The sequence below is a fragment of the Trichomonas vaginalis genome, chromosome V (genome assembly GCF_026262505.1).
Source record: "Trichomonas vaginalis G3 chromosome V, whole genome shotgun sequence".
NCBI classification, from domain to species: Eukaryota; Parabasalia; order Trichomonadida; family Trichomonadidae; genus Trichomonas; species Trichomonas vaginalis.
Window position 1 is genome coordinate 10,777,317 of NC_067207.1, and position 18,447 is coordinate 10,795,763.

The 18,447-nt window shown below is 33.4% G+C and overlaps 4 protein-coding genes and 8 pseudogenes across 12 annotated transcripts, besides 4 other annotated features; 4 read left to right on the forward strand and 8 right to left on the reverse strand.

The window, feature by feature from the left end:
• Positions 1-552: part of a mobile genetic element that runs on past the window's edge.
• Positions 523-552: a terminal%2Cinverted (terminal inverted repeat of MuDR-2_TvMULE3 transposon ID:TVAGG3_0314120).
• A 3,479-nt stretch (positions 553-4,031) lies between these two features.
• Positions 4,032-4,271, reverse strand: TVAGG3_0314130 (uncharacterized protein; the record flags this gene model as incomplete). Its single annotated transcript, XM_001301831.1, has 1 exon — positions 4,032-4,271. One exon carries the CDS (start codon positions 4,269-4,271, stop codon positions 4,032-4,034), a length of 240 nt encoding a protein of 79 aa, XP_001301832.1.
• A 1,016-nt stretch (positions 4,272-5,287) lies between these two features.
• Positions 5,288-5,582, reverse strand: TVAGG3_0314140 (annotated as a pseudogene). Its single transcript has one exon. A coding segment is annotated over exon 1 (295 nt).
• Positions 5,583-5,602: 20 nt separating this feature from the next.
• Positions 5,603-11,695: a mobile genetic element.
• Positions 7,384-7,644, reverse strand: TVAGG3_0314160 (uncharacterized protein; the record flags this gene model as incomplete). Its single annotated transcript, XM_001321277.2, has 1 exon — positions 7,384-7,644. One exon carries the CDS (start codon positions 7,642-7,644, stop codon positions 7,384-7,386), a length of 261 nt encoding a protein of 86 aa, XP_001321312.2.
• On the forward strand, positions 7,807-8,414 carry TVAGG3_0314170 (annotated as a pseudogene). The gene has a single exon. A coding segment is annotated over exon 1 (608 nt).
• TVAGG3_0314180 lies at positions 9,316-9,740 on the reverse strand (annotated as a pseudogene). The gene has a single exon. A coding segment is annotated over exon 1 (425 nt).
• On the forward strand, positions 9,786-10,046 carry TVAGG3_0314190 (uncharacterized protein; the record flags this gene model as incomplete). Its single annotated transcript, XM_051229967.1, has 1 exon — positions 9,786-10,046. The coding sequence occupies one exon, from the start codon at positions 9,786-9,788 to the stop codon at positions 10,044-10,046; it is 261 nt and encodes an 86-aa protein (XP_051099697.1).
• Positions 10,183-10,927, forward strand: TVAGG3_0314200 (annotated as a pseudogene). Its single transcript has one exon. A coding segment is annotated over exon 1 (745 nt).
• A 365-nt stretch (positions 11,696-12,060) lies between the features above and the next one.
• TVAGG3_0314210 lies at positions 12,061-13,240 on the reverse strand (annotated as a pseudogene). The gene has a single exon. A coding segment is annotated over exon 1 (1,180 nt).
• A 257-nt stretch (positions 13,241-13,497) lies between these two features.
• TVAGG3_0314220 lies at positions 13,498-14,328 on the reverse strand (annotated as a pseudogene). Its single transcript has one exon. A coding segment is annotated over exon 1 (831 nt).
• A 100-nt stretch (positions 14,329-14,428) lies between these two features.
• TVAGG3_0314230 lies at positions 14,429-15,260 on the reverse strand (annotated as a pseudogene). Its single transcript has one exon. A coding segment is annotated over exon 1 (832 nt).
• Positions 15,261-15,349: 89 nt separating this feature from the next.
• On the forward strand, positions 15,350-15,823 carry TVAGG3_0314250 (uncharacterized protein; the record flags this gene model as incomplete). The annotated part of the gene is made up of 1 exon (XM_051229968.1): positions 15,350-15,823. The coding sequence occupies one exon, from the start codon at positions 15,350-15,352 to the stop codon at positions 15,821-15,823; it is 474 nt and encodes a 157-aa protein (XP_051099698.1).
• Positions 15,350-18,447: part of a mobile genetic element that runs on past the window's edge.
• TVAGG3_0314260 lies at positions 16,091-18,400 on the reverse strand (annotated as a pseudogene). The gene has a single exon. A coding segment is annotated over exon 1 (2,310 nt).

Consider the following 18,447-nt stretch of genomic DNA (forward strand, 5'->3'; position numbering starts at 1 on the left):
ATCAAAGAATTGATGTTTTTGTCAAAAATCTTTTAGAAGAAGTTGCACCCAATTACTTTTATCGTATTAAAAACGATTTACTTCAAACAGGTTTTATTCCTTCAATTAGAATTCGCGAGCCTCGATTGACAGATTATAAAACAAAATTGAAAAGAGAAGTTCAATCACGTTTATACCAAGTATTAAATTTTGTTCAGAATCAAGAAGCCAATTTGAATCCATTAAGATTTTTATTGGAAAATGCTGAAGAAAAACTTTCTCAAATAAATGAGAAGATACAAAATTCAATTACATATTTAAGATCGTTTGAAATTCCAAATGAATTGTTAGATACGTATATGTTAGAAATTAATGAATTTTGTTATAATTCTCCAGATTATATTTTAGAACATTTCGAAGAATTTTTAGAGGATTTCAAAGAAAAGAATAAGTTAATAGACTAAAAAATTTATTATTTTTTTTTGTGAATTTTAAATTGTCACTTTTAAGTGTTACTCCCTATTGAAAGTATCACTTTTTGGGTGTCACTTTTTCGGAAATTCTTATATACTCTTCCTCTCTTGATCAAGATGCTTCCTCACTTCATCAAAGTGCTTCCTCTCTTCAACAAAGTGCTTCCTCTCTTGATCAAGGTGCTTCCTCTCTTCTTCAAAGTACTTCCTCTCTTGATCAAGATGCTTCCTCTCTTCAACAAAGTGCTTCCTCTCTTGATCAAGGTGCTTCCTCTCTTCTTCAAAGTACTTCCTCTCTTGATCAAGATGCTTCCTCTCTTCTTCAAAGTACTTCCTCTCTTGATCAAGATGCTTCCTCTCTTCTTCAAAGTACTTCCTCTCTTGATCAAGATGCTTCCTCTCTTCTTCAAAGTACTTCCTCTCTTGATCAAGATGCTTCCTCTCTTCTTCAAAGTACTTCCTCTCTTCTTCAAAGTACTTCCTCTCTTGATCAAGATGCTTCCTCTCTTCAACAAAGTGCTTCCTCTCTTCTTCAAAGTACTTCCTCTCTTGATCAAGGTGCTTCCTCTCTTCTTCAAAGTACTTCCTCTCTTCTTCAAAGTACTTCCTCTCTTGATCAAGATGCTTCCTCTCTTCAACAAAGTGCTTCCTCTCTTGATCAAGGTGCTTCCTCTCTTGATCAAGATGCTTCCTCTCTTCAACAAAGTACTTCCTCTCTTGATCAAGATGCTTCCTCTCTTGATCAAGATGCTTCCTCTCTTCTTCAAAGTACTTCCTCTCTTGATCAAGATGCTTCCTCTCTTGATCAAGATGCTTCCTCTCTTCTTCAAAGTACTTCCTCTCTTGATCAAGATGCTTCCTCTCTTCTTCAAAGTACTTCCTCTCTTCTTCAAAGTACTTCCTCTCTTGATCAAGATGCTTCCTCTCTTCAACAAAGTGCTTCCTCTCTTCTTCAAAGTACTTCCTCTCTTGATCAAGATGCTTCCTCTCTTCAACAAAGTGCTTCCTCTCTTGATCAAGGTGCTTCCTCTCTTGATCAAGATGCTTCCTCTCTTCTTCAAAGTACTTCCTCTCTTGATCAAGGTGCTTCCTCTCTTCTTCAAAGTACTTCCTCTCTTCTTCAAAGTACTTCCTCTCTTGATCAAGATGCTTCCTCTCTTCAACAAAGTGCTTCCTCTCTTGATCAAGGTGCTTCCTCTCTTGATCAAGATGCTTCCTCTCTTCAACAAAGTACTTCCTCTCTTGATCAAGGTGCTTCCTCTCTTCTTCAAAGTACTTCCTCTCTTCTTCAAAGTACTTCCTCTCTTGATCAAGATGCTTCCTCTCTTCAACAAAGTGCTTCCTCTCTTGATCAAGGTGCTTCCTCTCTTGATCAAGATGCTTCCTCTCTTCTTCAAAGTACTTCCTCTCTTGATCAAGATGCTTCCTCTCTTCAACAAAGTGCTTCCTCTCTTGATCAAGGTGCTTCCTCTCTTCTTCAAAGTACTTCCTCTCTTGATCAAGATGCTTCCTCTCTTGATCAAGATGCTTCCTCTCTTCAACAAAGTGCTTCCTCTCTTGATCAAGGTGCTTCCTCTCTTCTTCAAAGTACTTCCTCTCTTGATCAAGATGCTTCCTCTCTTCTTCAAAGTGCTTCCTCTCTTGATCAAGGTGCTTCCTCTCTTCATCAAGATGCTTCCTCTCTTCATCATGCAGCTTCCTCTCTTCAACGAAGTACTTCCTCTCTTGATCAAGGTGCTTCCTCTCTTCATCAAGATGCTTCCTCTCTTGATCAAGGTGCTTCCTCTCTTCAACAAAGTGCTTCTTCTCTTCATCATGCAGCTTCCTCACTACATCATGCAGCTTCCTCTCTTCAACAAAGTGCTTCCTCTCTTGATCAAGGTGCTTCCTCTCTTCTTCAAAGTACTTCCTCTCTTGATCAAGATGCTTCCTCTCTTCAACAAAGTGCTTCCTCTCTTGATCAAGGTGCTTCCTCTCTTCTTCAAAGTACTTCCTCTCTTGATCAAGGTGCTTCCTCTCTTCATCAAGATGCTTCCTCACTCCATTATGCAGCTGCTTCTTTTCTTCATCAATTCCTCTTCACCCTGGAGCTCCTCAGCTTTATATCATTTTAATTGGATTTTTTGAAATCCACCTGCAGTAGGATAAAGGAGATGTAACTCACGACTAAGAACCTGGCCATATGCTCCATTCCAGGCCAAAACAGATTGCATAGCCACAAACAGATTGAAATACCAATCCTGTTGCTGCATGGGGCGTCCATATTCCATTTGGAAGACTTGCATCATCACATTTGGATCTGTAAGGACTTTGTCGTTGACAAAATTGGGCCTTGCAGGAGGAACTCCATTTGCTACAATGTATCTGGAAGCAAGAGGTTTGTTCATATCCAATGGATAGATTCCTGTTGCTTTAAAAGCATTTTCGATGTTTGTAGCTGTGCAAGACACACTACATGCATCAAGGAAGCTGCGAACCATGATATAGCGCAGTTCTCTGGCGTTCCATACATAATTGATCACCATATGCCCTTGCTGATCGTACCGGATAGTCGCCATATCAAACAATTTCTTGAATTGGGCCTTCAAGGGAGAAAAAATCCCAACATCAAGAGGTTGTAAGATATGAGATGTATGGCCTGGGAGAACAAGAAGCTCGATATTGAAGGCGCTCAAGAGGCGAACGGCCAAGAAAGAGAGCCTGGATGGATGACCATCTACAATTAGGAGAAAATGTACCTGGGCATCAAACACATTCATTTGAGACCTTTTCTCCAGTTAGTATCTAGTAATTAGGTACCAAGGGTCTACGCCCCTTAGTACTCAAATTACTAGAATCTGCAAAAAACCGTTTGACACATAAAATATTTTGACATTTACAAAAATAAAAAATATTTTTTAAAAAAATTAACTTTAAAAATTAACGTTAAAATTTTTGACACTTCACAAAATAAAAAATAAACTTAAAAATTAACGTTAAAATTTTTGACACTTCACAAAATAAAAAAAATAATTTTTTTAAAATAAACTTAAAAATTAACGTTAAAATTTTTTATTTATTTTTTTTATCATAGATTTTAACACCCAGAGTAAAAAAATAAACTTAAAAATAAATTAACTCAAAAATTTTTTAATTTCTGTATATACTAAATTTTTCATAAATGATAAAATTAATTTTAGGGTAGAAGGTTAGATCTAACCCGATATCTAACCTCTTTTCTACCCTCATAAATTTACACCAAAAATATATTTAGGGTAGAAGGTTAGATCTAACCCGATTTCTAACCTCTTTTCTACCCTCATAAATTTACACCAAAAATATATTTAGGGTAGAAGGTTAGATCTAACCCGATTTCTAACCTCTTTTCTAACCCTGTGAATTTTCAACAGTAAATATGCTGGCATGATTCAGGAATGTCATCGCTGCTGTCTTCAAACTCTTTTATAGATTCATACCATAAACGAGCTTCACGGGAGATGAGAAGTAATGAAACGATAATTAATAATTTATTAGTAAAATTCATTTTATATAAAAATAAAATTTATTATTTCATGAGGACTCTTTGAGTCCATCTGGCCGCTAAGCGGCTTCATCTGATTTTTCGAATTCTTCTAACTTCTTCTTCAGTTCTGCTATATTATCTTCATATAATTTAATCTTTCTCAAAATACCATTTTTATCTAATGGCTGCTTAATTTTTCTAAATTGAACTCTACCATCTTTCATTTGATGAACATAAAAACCTTCTGGAACAGTTCCTGATTTAATGTATTCAACTAAAAACTTTTGTTTTGTTGCTTCAGTAATTTTAGTACTCATTTTATTAAAAGTAAAAAATAAAAAATATTTTTAAAATTAACTTTATTTTTTATGAGGACTCTCTGAGTCCATCTGAGCCGCTTAGCGGCTTCGTCGTCTTTTCCTTAATTCCTGCGGATCAACTAGGTCGGTTGAAGGTCTTTGACTTTCTTTATAGTGCTTATAGAGTGTATAAGCCGCCATATGATAAGGATAATTAAATCATAAATACGCTTTACCTAAAGTTTTCAATCGATTATATAAATCATTATTGTTAGGCGTTTCAGGTGGTGCAGGGTATTCGAGAACATCTCTAACCATTTAATTACTTTCAAACTCTTGGTTTCTTTTTAGTTTTTAACAGTTTCTTTGCTTTTGCGATTTTAGCTAAAATATATCTTCGACCGTAATGGAACCAATTCGAACCTCCTGTTTTAGGGTCAAAAGGTCTTCCATAACCGCCAGGGTCATATGGTGCGACCGCAATTACTGGTGATGGCGCAGGTGCTGAATTAATCGGCGGTGCCTCAATTGGTGGCTGTTTCTCCTTTTCTTTAAGTGAATTTAATTTAAACTCTTCACCATTCAGCTGACCTTTAAAATCTTTTAACTGCTTAGATATTTCATTATCTTCACCTAAAAGGTTCTGCGACTGGTCAGCGACCCAGTTACCTAATTTCTTTAACTTTTCAGATTTTAATTTTTTGGCAGCAGCTCCCACAAGCATTCCAGCATTATTTTTTAAAGCTTTTGATACAGCTCCACCAGTTAAACCGTCAATAGCTTTATAACCTCCATACAAAGCTGATAGTGTTGAAAATACCATTTAATGCTTATTAAAATCATTTCTCATAATGATTAACTCATAAAATTTTTCATCGGAGCTAAACGTTAATGAAACTCTGACTTTTTCACCACTGAACCTCTTTATTAGTTCATTAATTCTATCAATTATATTAGCACACTCACTTACATCATCAATGATAGTAATATCATCACAAATTATTTTTACATTTAACGACGTCATTTATTACAAATTAATTTCTTCTATTCTTTAAATAATTAATAAAAGACCTAATACGTGTGGGGTTGCTTCCTTCCTTTCTGTGTCGTGCTTGCTTGAATCGGTGTAGATTTTTTCAGACCTGTTGGAATAAGATCAGCCCCGGCAGTTGAATTAATCGGTGTTCTATATAAATTTCTATATAAATATGGTCCCGCTACAGCACCAGCAGCTAATAAAAGACCTACAGGAATTACAATTCTATTATAATTCCGCGGTTTAGGATCTTCATCAAAACTAGCCCATGCGCTTTCAGTCGTTGAACTCATTTATATATAATTAAATTTTAATAAGCGATTAATATGAGTTCGATAATAATACTATCTTTTCTGTCATCAGGAAGGACAATATCTTTTAGGCTCGATGGTTCAACTAATTTTATATTAAATTTATTAACATAATTAGTTATTGAATAATGCTTCGGCGGAGAATATAAACAGTTTGATAAACATAAAATTGAATCTTCTGCGAACTCACTTATACTCGATTTAATTATTACTGCTTCTCTGGACCAAACACCATTAAATGAAATTGATGTTAATAAATAATCATCATTTTTAATGGAAATTGATTTTGGTAAGTACTCCAGGAGGTCATTTAATGTTATCTGTTCTGCTCCGAACTGAGCAAATCGATAAAAGCATTCATCATTATTAATTCCTGTAATCTCTTGAAAATTTTTATTCGTGTATATATTTTCAATCTCATCACCGACAGCACCATCTTTTAAATCAAATATGAAACCAGCTTTTGAATTTGAATTAACACGAAATTCTATTGAATTAGTTTCAAAACTATAAAACATATCAACTTCATTAGGTTGAGGATATCCGGCACCTTTTAACTGTTCAATAAGAACCGATTTAATCTTTTTATTAAATGCTGTCATATCATCTCCTGTGTCTAAATCTATATAAATCTGTAAATCATATTGATGATTATCTCTTATTATTCCAAAGTTATATAATTCAATGGTTCGTCCTGCAGGAATGGTTTTTATCTGTCTTATTTCAATTGCTTTTTCGCCAGTGTTATAATCAACCCAGTGTTTAGGGTATTCATAAATGTATTCACCATTGATTATTTTAAACGGTTGTGAAAATATGTGCTCATAATAGATTTTAATACTTTTATCATTAAGACTGGGAACGGTATTAACAAAATTTCTGACTTGCATTTTTAATTATAATAAAATGAAACATTTATTTGAAGAAGTAGATGAAAAAATGAATGAAAAATCTGATAAACTCAATAGTTCATTAATTCTTCCCTTCAGTAAGGATTATCAGTTCTGTTCAAACGGTGTGTATTTCTATTGCGGAAAAATGGGTTCGGAAAGACTTTTAATTTAATTCGTCATATTTTAATTACTGAACGTTAGGTCAAGATTCATATTATGACCAAATCATTATATCAGCAACTTCAGATTCAATGGATTCAACAGCGAAGACGTTTATGGTAAAGTTCAGGCATCAGTAATTAAAGTTCCAGATAGCGAATTAATTTCTTTTCTTCAACAATATAAGAAGAAAGAAGAAATATTATGCAATAGTTGAATTTATACAATCAGGAATGCAAAAGACCTCGGAAGAAATGGAAAGAATTATTGATAAACATCATTTGAGACAGCAGGATGGTACGTATGATATGAAACGATTGACAAACTACATTCTCTCAAACTTTCAAAATATCCTTTTAAAAAATATCCATCAAACACTTTATTAGTTTGTGATGATTTCGCTGGTAAAGGTTTAGTTTCAAAACCAGATTCACCATTAGCTAATTTAATTACTAAAGTCAGACATTATCACATGACTGTTGCAATACTTATGCAAACGTGGAGGTTTTTAGCTTAAACATAAAACGTTTAATTACTGATTTCGTTATATTTCAAGGTTTCTCAAAATACGATATAGAATTAATTTGGAAGCAATCAGGTATAACATTACCTTTTGATGAAATCTGGGATGCTTATAAATCACTCATTTCACCACGTTCATATTTAGAAATTCATATAATGACTAATACAATTAATGTTAAAAATATACCTTGGGAAAGACCAACATTATTTTAAAGCTTTATTTTTAGATGAGGTGTAGTGAATAGATTCCATCCATCTCTATCACCATTTCTGTTTATATTTTTGGTGTCATTCATGTCCACACTTTCTGGATCAGTCAGTTTTTGAGGATAAAGATTAGAATAACTGTTTTTAATCGATGGTGCTTCACCTTTTAACGCATAAACTCTATTACTTTCTGCATATTTAATGTTTGAACCACCAGATCCATCATTTACGTAAATAGTAAATGGTTTATAATCGATGTTCATATTTCGACTTCTGCCTTTTGTTCTTATTTAACTCAACATCTTTATAAACTGCGCCCGTTTCAGTGAATTCAACAAGATTTTCATTTTCAAGTTTCACGTTTAAACCTTTATCAAAGATATTATTCATTTTTATAGTAATAAAAGGTTTTTATTCTCTAGAAAATGAGAAGTAAATCCATCTTAGCCGGTGCGGTGAATGTTCCAATCGAACCTACATCTAATGTTGATTCAAGAACGACAAATAATATTATAATCAAAAATTACAGTTCGGAAACTTGAAAGATAAAGAGCCAGCTAAATCCGTTAATTTAAACACAGCTTCAAACCAAACGCTAACAGTGAAGTTAAGTTAGAATATCCACCTCCATTAGAACCATAATCGTGAAGCTCAAGAAGAACTCAAAGGGTTCTCGGGCTCATTGAGCCCTAATCCTTATTCAACTATTCAAACAAATCCTTCAGATAACGTAGACCATTACCTCCTTAATTTATACCAAACAATTTTACTCAAAGACGATAAGAAGCTTTTGACAAATCTTATTAGTAAGAATCAAATAATTTTAACAAAGGAGGATTTAGAAAATATTATATCAAGAATAACAGGGAAACAGTGCTGCGGTCAGATGCCGGTATTTATGAAAATAGGTAGTATTAGAATAATCGAAACACCAGGAACTACAGGAGTTGAGTTTAAGTATAAATATTCGAATGAATACACAAAACTTTCAACAGAATATAAACTTTGCTTGAAATATGCTTTAACGAATTAGATCGGTCAGTCAGTCAGTCAAAAAAATTCGGCTTAAGTCAAAAGTTTATAATATCTATCTAAAACTTCTTCTACATTATCAAACTCATCTTCATAATGTAAGCCTAATTTAATCGATTTAGTACAGTTTTCAGAAACACAATAAACATTTGTTTTCTTCACCGACATAACTAATTCATTTGTATCATCAAACAATAATAACCATTGTTCATTATCCAGTATATATAATTCATACTTTATATTTTTAGATCTGAGTTCTCTGATAAGCTGTCGCATTTAATATTTTCTAAAAAATCAACTTCTATAGTCATTTGAACAGGAGCTTTAATTTCAATTGGTTCGCCTTGAAAATCAACTAATCTAAATGTCATATCTTTTAAATGGTGTGGTTGAATTCGAACCCATTTTCCTTCGTGCCTTAATAAAATCGGAAAATTAGGCATGAATACAGAATTAACGGCGTAACAGAACGATTTATATTCTATAACAGAATTTTTATTATTAACTCCTGAAATTCCTGTTACATTACTTATTTTTGATTCAACATATAAACAGTTTCCATAACATATGTAGGGTGCAGATTTCATTTCAATTATATATTTTTGATTTCAATAGAAGATTTCACTAATGAACTCACTCTTCTTCTTGGCATAGATATTGTAAAGGTCCAACATATTTTCACCAGGAGGTGAGAGATTGAATGTTACCCATGTGTTATCTTTAGCAGTTCCAGGTTGTGATGGAATTTTTGCGTCAGAATATTTTCTATTAGTGTCACCAATTTGAACTGAATTGTCTATGATATCGAAATATGAGCGAATCTGATGAATATGCTCTGCTGGAGTAAATTCGTTTAGCTGTTCGTTCTGCATGTATTTACTTCAGATAAAAATATCTATTTACTTCATTATTCTCACTCTTCTTCTTGGCATTCGTGGTGGAAGTTGTTTCTTGACATTTTCAATGAACTGTACATTCTCTTTTGTCTCAACTTCTTTCACTGGCGGGTCAGGATTCTTTGACTCGGTTTGTTTTTCAATGAAATTCACGAACTTTGCAATAAGCTCTTGGTTCGTTATTGAAAGTACATCTGGCTTCTTTTCTTCTGGTTCTATTGACTTTTCAGTTTGAATAGAAGGCTTAACATGGGCTTCGCCCTCGGTGCCATGCACCTTAATGTGTCGCTTTCTGCATTCGCTAATGGAACCTTTCTTTTTCTTACGTATATTTTACCATCTTTACTCTGACTTACGTAATAGAAAGGATGTTGTATTCCTCTGGCGTCATTTAATATAATAGACTCTCGCTCTGATTTTGACAAGCTCATTTTACATCGGTTAAAGTTTTAATTTTGTTTTTTATCTGCAGTCAAATGACTCAGACAAGCCCTACGGACAAGACCCAAGGGGTCATAGATGTTGAAGCATTGAAGAAAGAAATTCGTGAGCAAATTTTATCCGAACTGAAGGAACAAAAACAAGAACAAAAGCCAGAGAGACCAAAGAGAAAACTTAGTGAAAAACAACTTGCTGCATTAGCTGCTGGAAGACAAAAGAACCCACGTTTGCTGGCGAAGAAAGCTAGAGAAGAAGCTGAAGCAAAAGCTAAAGAAGCTGAAGCAAAGAAAGAGTAAATGGTTTATTTTTATCCGAATTAAATGTATAGACAAATACCTTTATCTGTTGCGTTCAGTAGTGAAAACCCTGACGTCAAAATAAAGGGGAACAGAGTAACGTTTAAGTTTCCAACAGACTGGATTGTGAACATAAATGAAGAGAAGTACATTGGCATAACATCTATGTATATAACACGTGCTTTCAGAAAGGTTGACTTTATACTTCAAGTCGAGATAGAAAATGACGAACAGTCTTTAAGCGCCCAAAACATTCACATATACAAATACTTTAAAGACGATACAACATTGTTGCAATGTATGATTTCATTTAATGAGATGTTCGAGAAAAAGTTCAACATTGAAGTACAAACTTTACAGCCTTTACGTGAGTTTCTTGCACAACTGAAAGAAGAAGGTAGTCGCCACAACTTATAGACTTTCATTATGAATTTAATGAAAATGAAGATGGAACTCATGACTGTCAGTTTGTTATATATTCACCATTCAATGAAGTAGCTAAAAAGAAAGAAAATCCATTACGTATAAGATTTCAAATCTCTGAACCAAGTGATGATTTCAAGAATGTTTTCAATTATGATGCAATGCTTCCGAGGAAAAATGAATTTTCAAAGATTGTAACACCTGGCATTTGGGATAGAAAGCAAGCTATATTATATTCAAACTTAAGTAAGGGAGTTGAAAATGAGTTCATTGGTCATACAAGAACTTCACCACTTCCTAACCCTAAATACTATAAATTAACTGGCTTCAATCGTGAGTTTTGGATAGACATGTTCTCCACTCATGACCATAACTGCCCAGTGTTCTTACCTCCAGACCATAAGGACTGTCTCTACATTGAAGCACAACTCTTAAACTCTACCATCGCAGTATTGTAAAATCTACGCTAGTTTTATTTTTTTCTGAAAATTTTATTTGAGTGAAAGGCATGGAAGGTGAAGGACATTGGCAAACACTCGAACATGACAATGACTATGAAATCTTTTCAGAGTACCCTTATCCAATTAGACGTATAAGCAATAAAAGAGTTGTTAGTGAGTTTGACCAAGGAGATGGTTATATTTGTGTAAATTTAAACAAACACAAGCTGATGAAACATAGAATAGTTGCAGAAACTTTCATTCCGAACCCTGAAGGACTTCGTGAAGTAGACCATATAAACAGAGACAGAGGAGACTTTCATATCTCGAACTTAAGATGGACGACAAGAAGAGAAAACATGAGAAATATTTCTGGTTCAAATGGCTATTGGTTTGACATTGTTGACTCTCTTCCTGAAGACGCTGTTGAAATTATACAATACTCATATCACACGTTAGAGAACTACTACTATGTCCCAAGTGAAGATGCCTTTTACTATTTCATGGGAACTCAATACAGACGAATGAATGTCTTAAGACAGTATAACAAAGATTATATAAACATTACAGATGTAGAAGGAAGAAGAACAAAGCTGTCTATTGCAAAGTTTAAGAGAGACAATGGTTATACATAAATGACAAAAATATATGACCTCATGGGCTTCGCCCTTGCCGCTAGCGGCTTATTTTTATCACGAATGACCTCATTGCTGACAAAAATAAATGACCTCAGAACTTCAACTTACGAATAAAGCTTGTTTTAGTCGTTATTGAGAAGTTAAACTTTCTTCAAAGCAAGGTTGACATGACTTACATAAGTCAAATCCAATCTCTTGACCGTCATAAGTGCTTTGTAAAGTTTCATTAAACTGAACTCAGAGTCTTTGTCATATGTTCCAACAGGTATGTGAATGTTCTTATCTTCATTGTAATAGCATTGTATAGCTTCAGGAAACATTTCATTTGCTGTTAAAGCAAGGACGTCTTGTTTGACACCTTTGCAACGTGCATGGAATGCAACTTCATTTAAATCGTTAGTGAGTAAGTCTATGTAGGTCTTCTTTCCACAAAATATTGACTTGTATGCTAAACTTTGTTTTCCAGGTGTTATTTCTGCGAAGTCAGAATGAAATTGACCAAGGTTCTTTCCTATAAGTTCGCGACCGTATCTCTTCTTAAACTCTGCTGCAAGCTTTGGTATGTCTTCATTGAAAATATGCATGCTATCACAGTCCTGGTAAAATATTTGAAGTCCCATATCTTCAGCAGTACAGAATACTTCACACATTATTCTCTTCGACATAGATAGATATTAACACCAAGTGGACAGAAGTTAAAGTGTCTGCAAATGCTTTTCGTTAGCTTGAAAATAGTTTTATCTGAACCATCCAAACCTTCGAACTTCACTATATGGTTGTAGTTTCTGATGGCATATCTTATAGCATCTTTGTCATTTACTATGGTTATTTTTGACTCAATAGGAGATAGAATAGTTTTGCCATAAATACTGTTCAGAATGAGCTTTATATTTTCTTGCAAAGGATTTCCTTCTTTCTTATACTTTAACCTTAACTCAAACAACTTCTTTACTTCATCTCTTATTCTAATATCTCTGTTTCCATCGTAATAGTATCCTTGCAACACTTCACATTTGACACCTTGATATTTTATGAGGTCTTGTAATGTTATATGGTCAACATACATTAAACAGCAAGTGTTTGAACTTCTGGGAACGTTAAGTTCTGGATTTAGTTCAGGGTCACAAACTATTAAAGGAAAGTGTCTATGTATTCCAATCTCTGTTATCTTAATGAGAACAAAGAAGCCAGACATAAACTTTTCACCAATGGGTTCCTTTTGGTCGTCATCGAATAAATGTCTCATGAGATACTCTGTGCTTAACATTTCTTTCTTCATAACCTTTGGAATACCTTCTAAAGTATAAAGTCTTGCTATAGCTGATGGATATAATGAAACAGCGTCGAAATCAGCAATGAGTTTCTTTTCGCTCTTTTGTTTCATGTTATCTGACAGCATACATCTTCCACCTTGAATACAGCGTGAAATAAATTCTCTTGGTTTATTTGAGAGGTCATATAAATTTCCATTCGGGAAGTACACTCTGTTCTCAAACAATTTGTTAGCAATAGAACAAATACTAACGTAGTCATAAACGTTTAAATCAAATTCTTTTAATATATCATTGCGGAACTTAACAAAACCTTCTCTTAAAATTCTTACATCTTGTTTGCAATAAAATGTGCTATACTTTTCTAAGTCGAAGTGGTTTTCATCTATTCTGCAACCTTTGATGGAATCTATGTTTTTCATGAACGTATCAATATCTTTTACAAACTTACACGCTTCAGAAATGACACCAGTTCTGTTGTCATTTGCTAATAAAGAGCTTGAATAATATTGATACGGAAATACTTCCTTTTCACCACACTGCAAATGAAACATTTCAGGAAATAGTTTAAGCTTCTTATTTATAACAGTGTATGAATCTTTAATAATGATTGCTTTACCTTTATATATTCCCGTTATCTGCATTGTTCGTGAACCTTTAATGATGGGAGTTCCTTTCACTTCTGTCATGTGTCTTAAGATGAAGTTTATATCATAACTGAGGTTATGGAAATATATTAAACTCTTGTCAGGAAGTCGTTCCAAAAATTCTGTTGCACAGTTCTGACCCCAAATGCTTTCACTCACTGAACCATCTTCACTGTCATAACAAATGTTAAAGCTTTATGAACTCCATCAGTGCTACATTCAAAGTCAGCAAAGAAAACGTGCTCAGGAATGAACTTGCACTTATTTTTATTTACTTCTTTTGACTCGGCTTTCTTCTTCAGTTGTACACAATACTTTGGAGCATATGTCAAATCTTTAAATGGTGCAAGGTTCTGTTTATATAAGTCAGTCGTATATGTGAAAAGTTCTCCATAAGAAATAGGTTCGAAATATTTGCACTCCCACAATGTTTTCATAACATCCCATAACGGTGTTGTTCTATCATAACGAACTACATATTTGTTCTCTCTCTTTGTATAAATCTTCATCTGTTTCTCAATGTTCATTCCACCACACTCCTTCAAGATTTCTATATAGTTGCGAATGAAATATGTTGTCATTGGTAATCTTTCATTTAGCATGTAGTGGTCTTCAACAAGAAGTAAGTCAAGAGTTCTAACAGTTTCACATTCTTTTGGTATGTATCTCTTTATTTCATTATGTCTTGAGTCATTGAAGTAACCAATGGTAACATTAAATGCTATACCTGTTGCGTCAGAAATTTCTTGTACTTTACTTTGAGGAAAGTCTCTAACACGAATGACTTCTCTCATGTGGTCAATAGTTTCTTCATTTACTCCAGCCTGAATGCAAGCATAAACGAAGCAGTTATCTTCTGTCATAAGTGTTGCAGTTCTTTTGTTCAGTTCATTGAAGATTTGGTAGCGTTCAAGATTTATAGGTAATGTGCAAAGATACTTCCAGAACTGACCGCTTCTCTTCTTATAAAACTTCTTTAAAGCCTTCATATTCTGTTAAATCATACATCTTTATTTCAGTAAGATTCTTTATGTTTGTCAAGAAGAAGTCATAGTGCATTTCAACAATACCTGCAGCATTTGCTTCTATCTCTGATATAAAGTTCTCCTTCAAGAGCTGATGTAGTAATGTTCCAATATTATTGAGGTTTAACGTAGAACATTCATACTTTCCACCAAGTTTATAACATACCATCCATCTCTGTTGGGAGTTTATTTTAATCTTCTCTAAGAGTCTCATGAAAACCTTACCGAAATGTTTGTGTAAGTAGTCTCTGTTTGGTTCATAAAGCTTCGATGTTAAAGTCAATGAGTCTATTGCCTGTCTTAACATTCCTCTTCCTATTCTCCTTCATCTTCTTTAACCATCTCTCACCTTCTTTGGTTTGTCGTCAATGGAACGAATGACATCGTTAGCTTTGCGAACTTGTTCTATAGCGCTCTTAAACATCTCTCTTCTCTGTTGTTTCAGTGTGTCGTCTCTTCTTCTTGTTTCACCAACGTTTGCATTTGTTATGTCAAACATTTCTCTTCTTACTTCATGAGGTACTGAATGTCTATGATATAAGTCAAGCAACGTCATTTAAAGGAAATGCTCTTGCATGGACTTCGTCCTCGCCGCGTTGCGGCTTTATGAACTCATGAATTCTATCATAACTTATTGCACCATTATAGTCATTGAGGATGTCAGCGAGTGCTTTTTTGTTTGTTGCGTAATGCTTTGCAACATCTATATTAGCTTCTGTAAGAAGTTGTTTTATTTCCGAGTGTTCTAACTTAGACAACTTCCGATACATCTTTAGTAGGAAATAAAAAATATTTTTTGAAAAAATTAGATTAGATTTTTTTAAGTTATTTTTCAAAATAATTTAATATTTTTATTTTAATGAAACACATGCAAGATTGCAAGTTCTTTTCATACAATGCTCTCGCTACTGCCATCAAGAATGAGTTCAATAATGCTTCAAATGTTAATGTTATCTTTAACAAGAAGTTTGTGAAAGAATCTAAGTTTGGTCAGTATGTCAGACCATTAGCTATCGTCATTGACCGCAAACGTTATACTTCACAAGAGTTAGCAGTAGTTTTGAAACAAAAGAATTTCTTCGTGAATGCCAAAGATACTCATTATACTGTCATAAAGAACTCTAACGTTGACTTCTTCAGTATTGCTTTAAATCTTTCCGAACAGAAAGAATATAAGAAAGGTGAAACAAATGTGAAATATTATCCTTCATCTCTGAAGACAATAACGAACAAAGATGTTATACAGAAATTCTTACCAAAGGTTGAAGAAGCTTCTATTGACATTGACGAAGGAAGTGAAATGGTTGAAGAAATTGACCCTGACGTTATTTGAGCAAAAATATATTTTTGAAGAACTGAAGGTGTAACCACGTCACCATGTGTCACCTGGTTAATTAACTTCTTTTAAAAATGATGACAGCATGACATTTAGACAACAGGTACGAAAGGAGGAAGGCATTTATGAATTATTTTTGAAGAACTGAAGGTGTCACCACGTCACCATGTGTCACCTGGTTAATTAACTTCTTTTAAAAAGTGTGACAACATGACATTTAGACAACAGCATGGGTTGAATGCAAAAATAAATTCCAATCATACTTTATAAAGCATCATTTACAGGTATTTCATCGTCAGTAAATGAATCATCATTATCGTTTGGTTCAACCTGTTTATATAATCCTTTCATTTCTTCTTTCAAAACATAACACCACGTCTGTTTACCATCTATTCTTCTCTGTTTCCTTTCACATTTATCCTTAATGCTCATTTGAAAGTTTTTGTCTTTCATGTCTGATGGTTTGCAGCATAGAGCATTTTTACACGTCATACCTGCACACAATTCATCATAATGTGTATTTATCCATTCATCTAAAGGATTTGTTGATAATTCTATTAAATCTTGTTTGGCTTCAGTCATCGGTATGATTCGTACATTAAATGATGAAAGGTCGTAATTGATAAAATATGTTAGTAAATTATCATAAAATTCCTTTGTGCATGAATCCATTAAATTCTTGAAATAATCAAATTGACCCTTAAATTTACCATTAACCAAACTACGTATCTTCTGTCTCCAACTTCAATTTTGACAGGGTAAACGTTGTTAGTTACGAAAATGAAATTGGCAACATTCTGAGCAGTTCTTCTGGGTTGATTCTTTTCATTAATTCTAATCTCATTATCCGTTATAATTGATTTCAAAGCGTTGAAGTTTGCGAGTCTATCTTCACCTACATTCTTGAGTTCGTTAAGTACAAGAAGCATTTTATTCTCAACTACTGAATTGAAATTACCCGTTAGCTCACTTATTTCAGTAATGTTTTTACATGAATAACCGGCGAGAAGTTCAGAAATAATGTCTGTAAATCTGTTTTTACCTGTTCCCTGAAGTCCTTTCAAAATAATTGCTGTTTCATTCTTGATTCCAGGATGTTGAATCATTGATGCAATCCAGCCGAGTAGATATTTATACACTTCATCGTTATTATCACAAATGGCTTCTTTAATGAAATTCATAAACATCTCAATTTTTGAGTAATCTGGCTTTTCGAGAACGTTGTATTTATAACCCTGAAACGTTGAGAAAACATCTGGAGAATCAGATTTAAAGCAAACACCCTTAACGGTTAATGAGGATAATTGATTTAGTAGTACGTCCCATGCTGTTATGGTTTTACCTTCTTCTTTAAATAATTTAATCATTTTGAGTGACTCTTTCATGGCTGATTGAAGAACGAATGATATTTGATTCATTTTATCATGAATATTATAGTCCTTTTGAATGAAATATTTGTTTCCACAATCTACAAAACGGATTACACGTGATAAATCCTCAATGACTTCAGAAACTGTTTTTATACTGATGATTTTCAGCCTTGCGTCTAATATCTGTTATCAAGAATGAATCATCAAGTTTTATATCAAATGTTATTTTTGGCTTACGTAATAAAGGTAAAACGTATTCATCATAATATTCCTTTTGATATAGTTTTAGAATCTTCACCAAAACAAATGGAGAAGTCATTAAATGTGCATATCTACTACATGCTTTTTCAAAATTACTTTTTGCATTTTCTGTTAAACTGCAGAAGTTATAAACGTTATCGTATGCTTCATTAATTAAATGATCAGGTAATGAATTAATAGCTTGAAACAGTGTGAATAATGTTATTTCTTTTTCTAAATTCATGTTTCCACCGTCATTATGTACTTCAAAATCACAGATGCCATCAACTATGCTTTGAGCTAGTTTATCGTCAATGTTTACATTTTTGTTTTCATTCATGATAGTCTTTATTTCTTCGTTCTTTTGTTCAACTCTTACCTTAATATTCAAATCATTTAATATATCATTCACTGTTCTGGTTATGGTCGAGTCATAACTTCCGCGAATGAATGAGTATGTATTGATTGGTTCTGTTGCATTCTTTCGAACTCTTGAATCAGCCATAACTACCAATGAACGCTTTGAATCATCAATAGAAGTCATTATATCAATATCATAATCATTGCAGGAATAACATTTAATCATTCTGTTCGAAACTGCATAGAAGAAATTAGTGTTGCAATAAATGTGAAGACCTCCTGAAGCGGTTTTAACGATAACATCTTTATCCGAAAGTTTTGATAGAATGTCTTTTCTAACTGTTTCTTTAAGTTCATCATTGTACGATTTATTGATATCGACATCTATAATAGTTAAATTTTGAATTTTATTTACTAATAAAGCCATACCAGTTTTCCTTCCTCTTCCTCCATCGTGTTTGAGGTAGTTATGTAAATCAATCTTGTTTTCACCAATTCTTTCGTTGAGGGTTTTAGTTTCTGCCGTAACTAATTCCTTAGCTAATGAATCAATAACTTTTTCATCAGAAATGATAAAGTTACTGTTGTTGTTTGTTGCTGTCATTTATATAGGAATAAAAAAATAAAAATAATTTTAAAACTAACTTTATT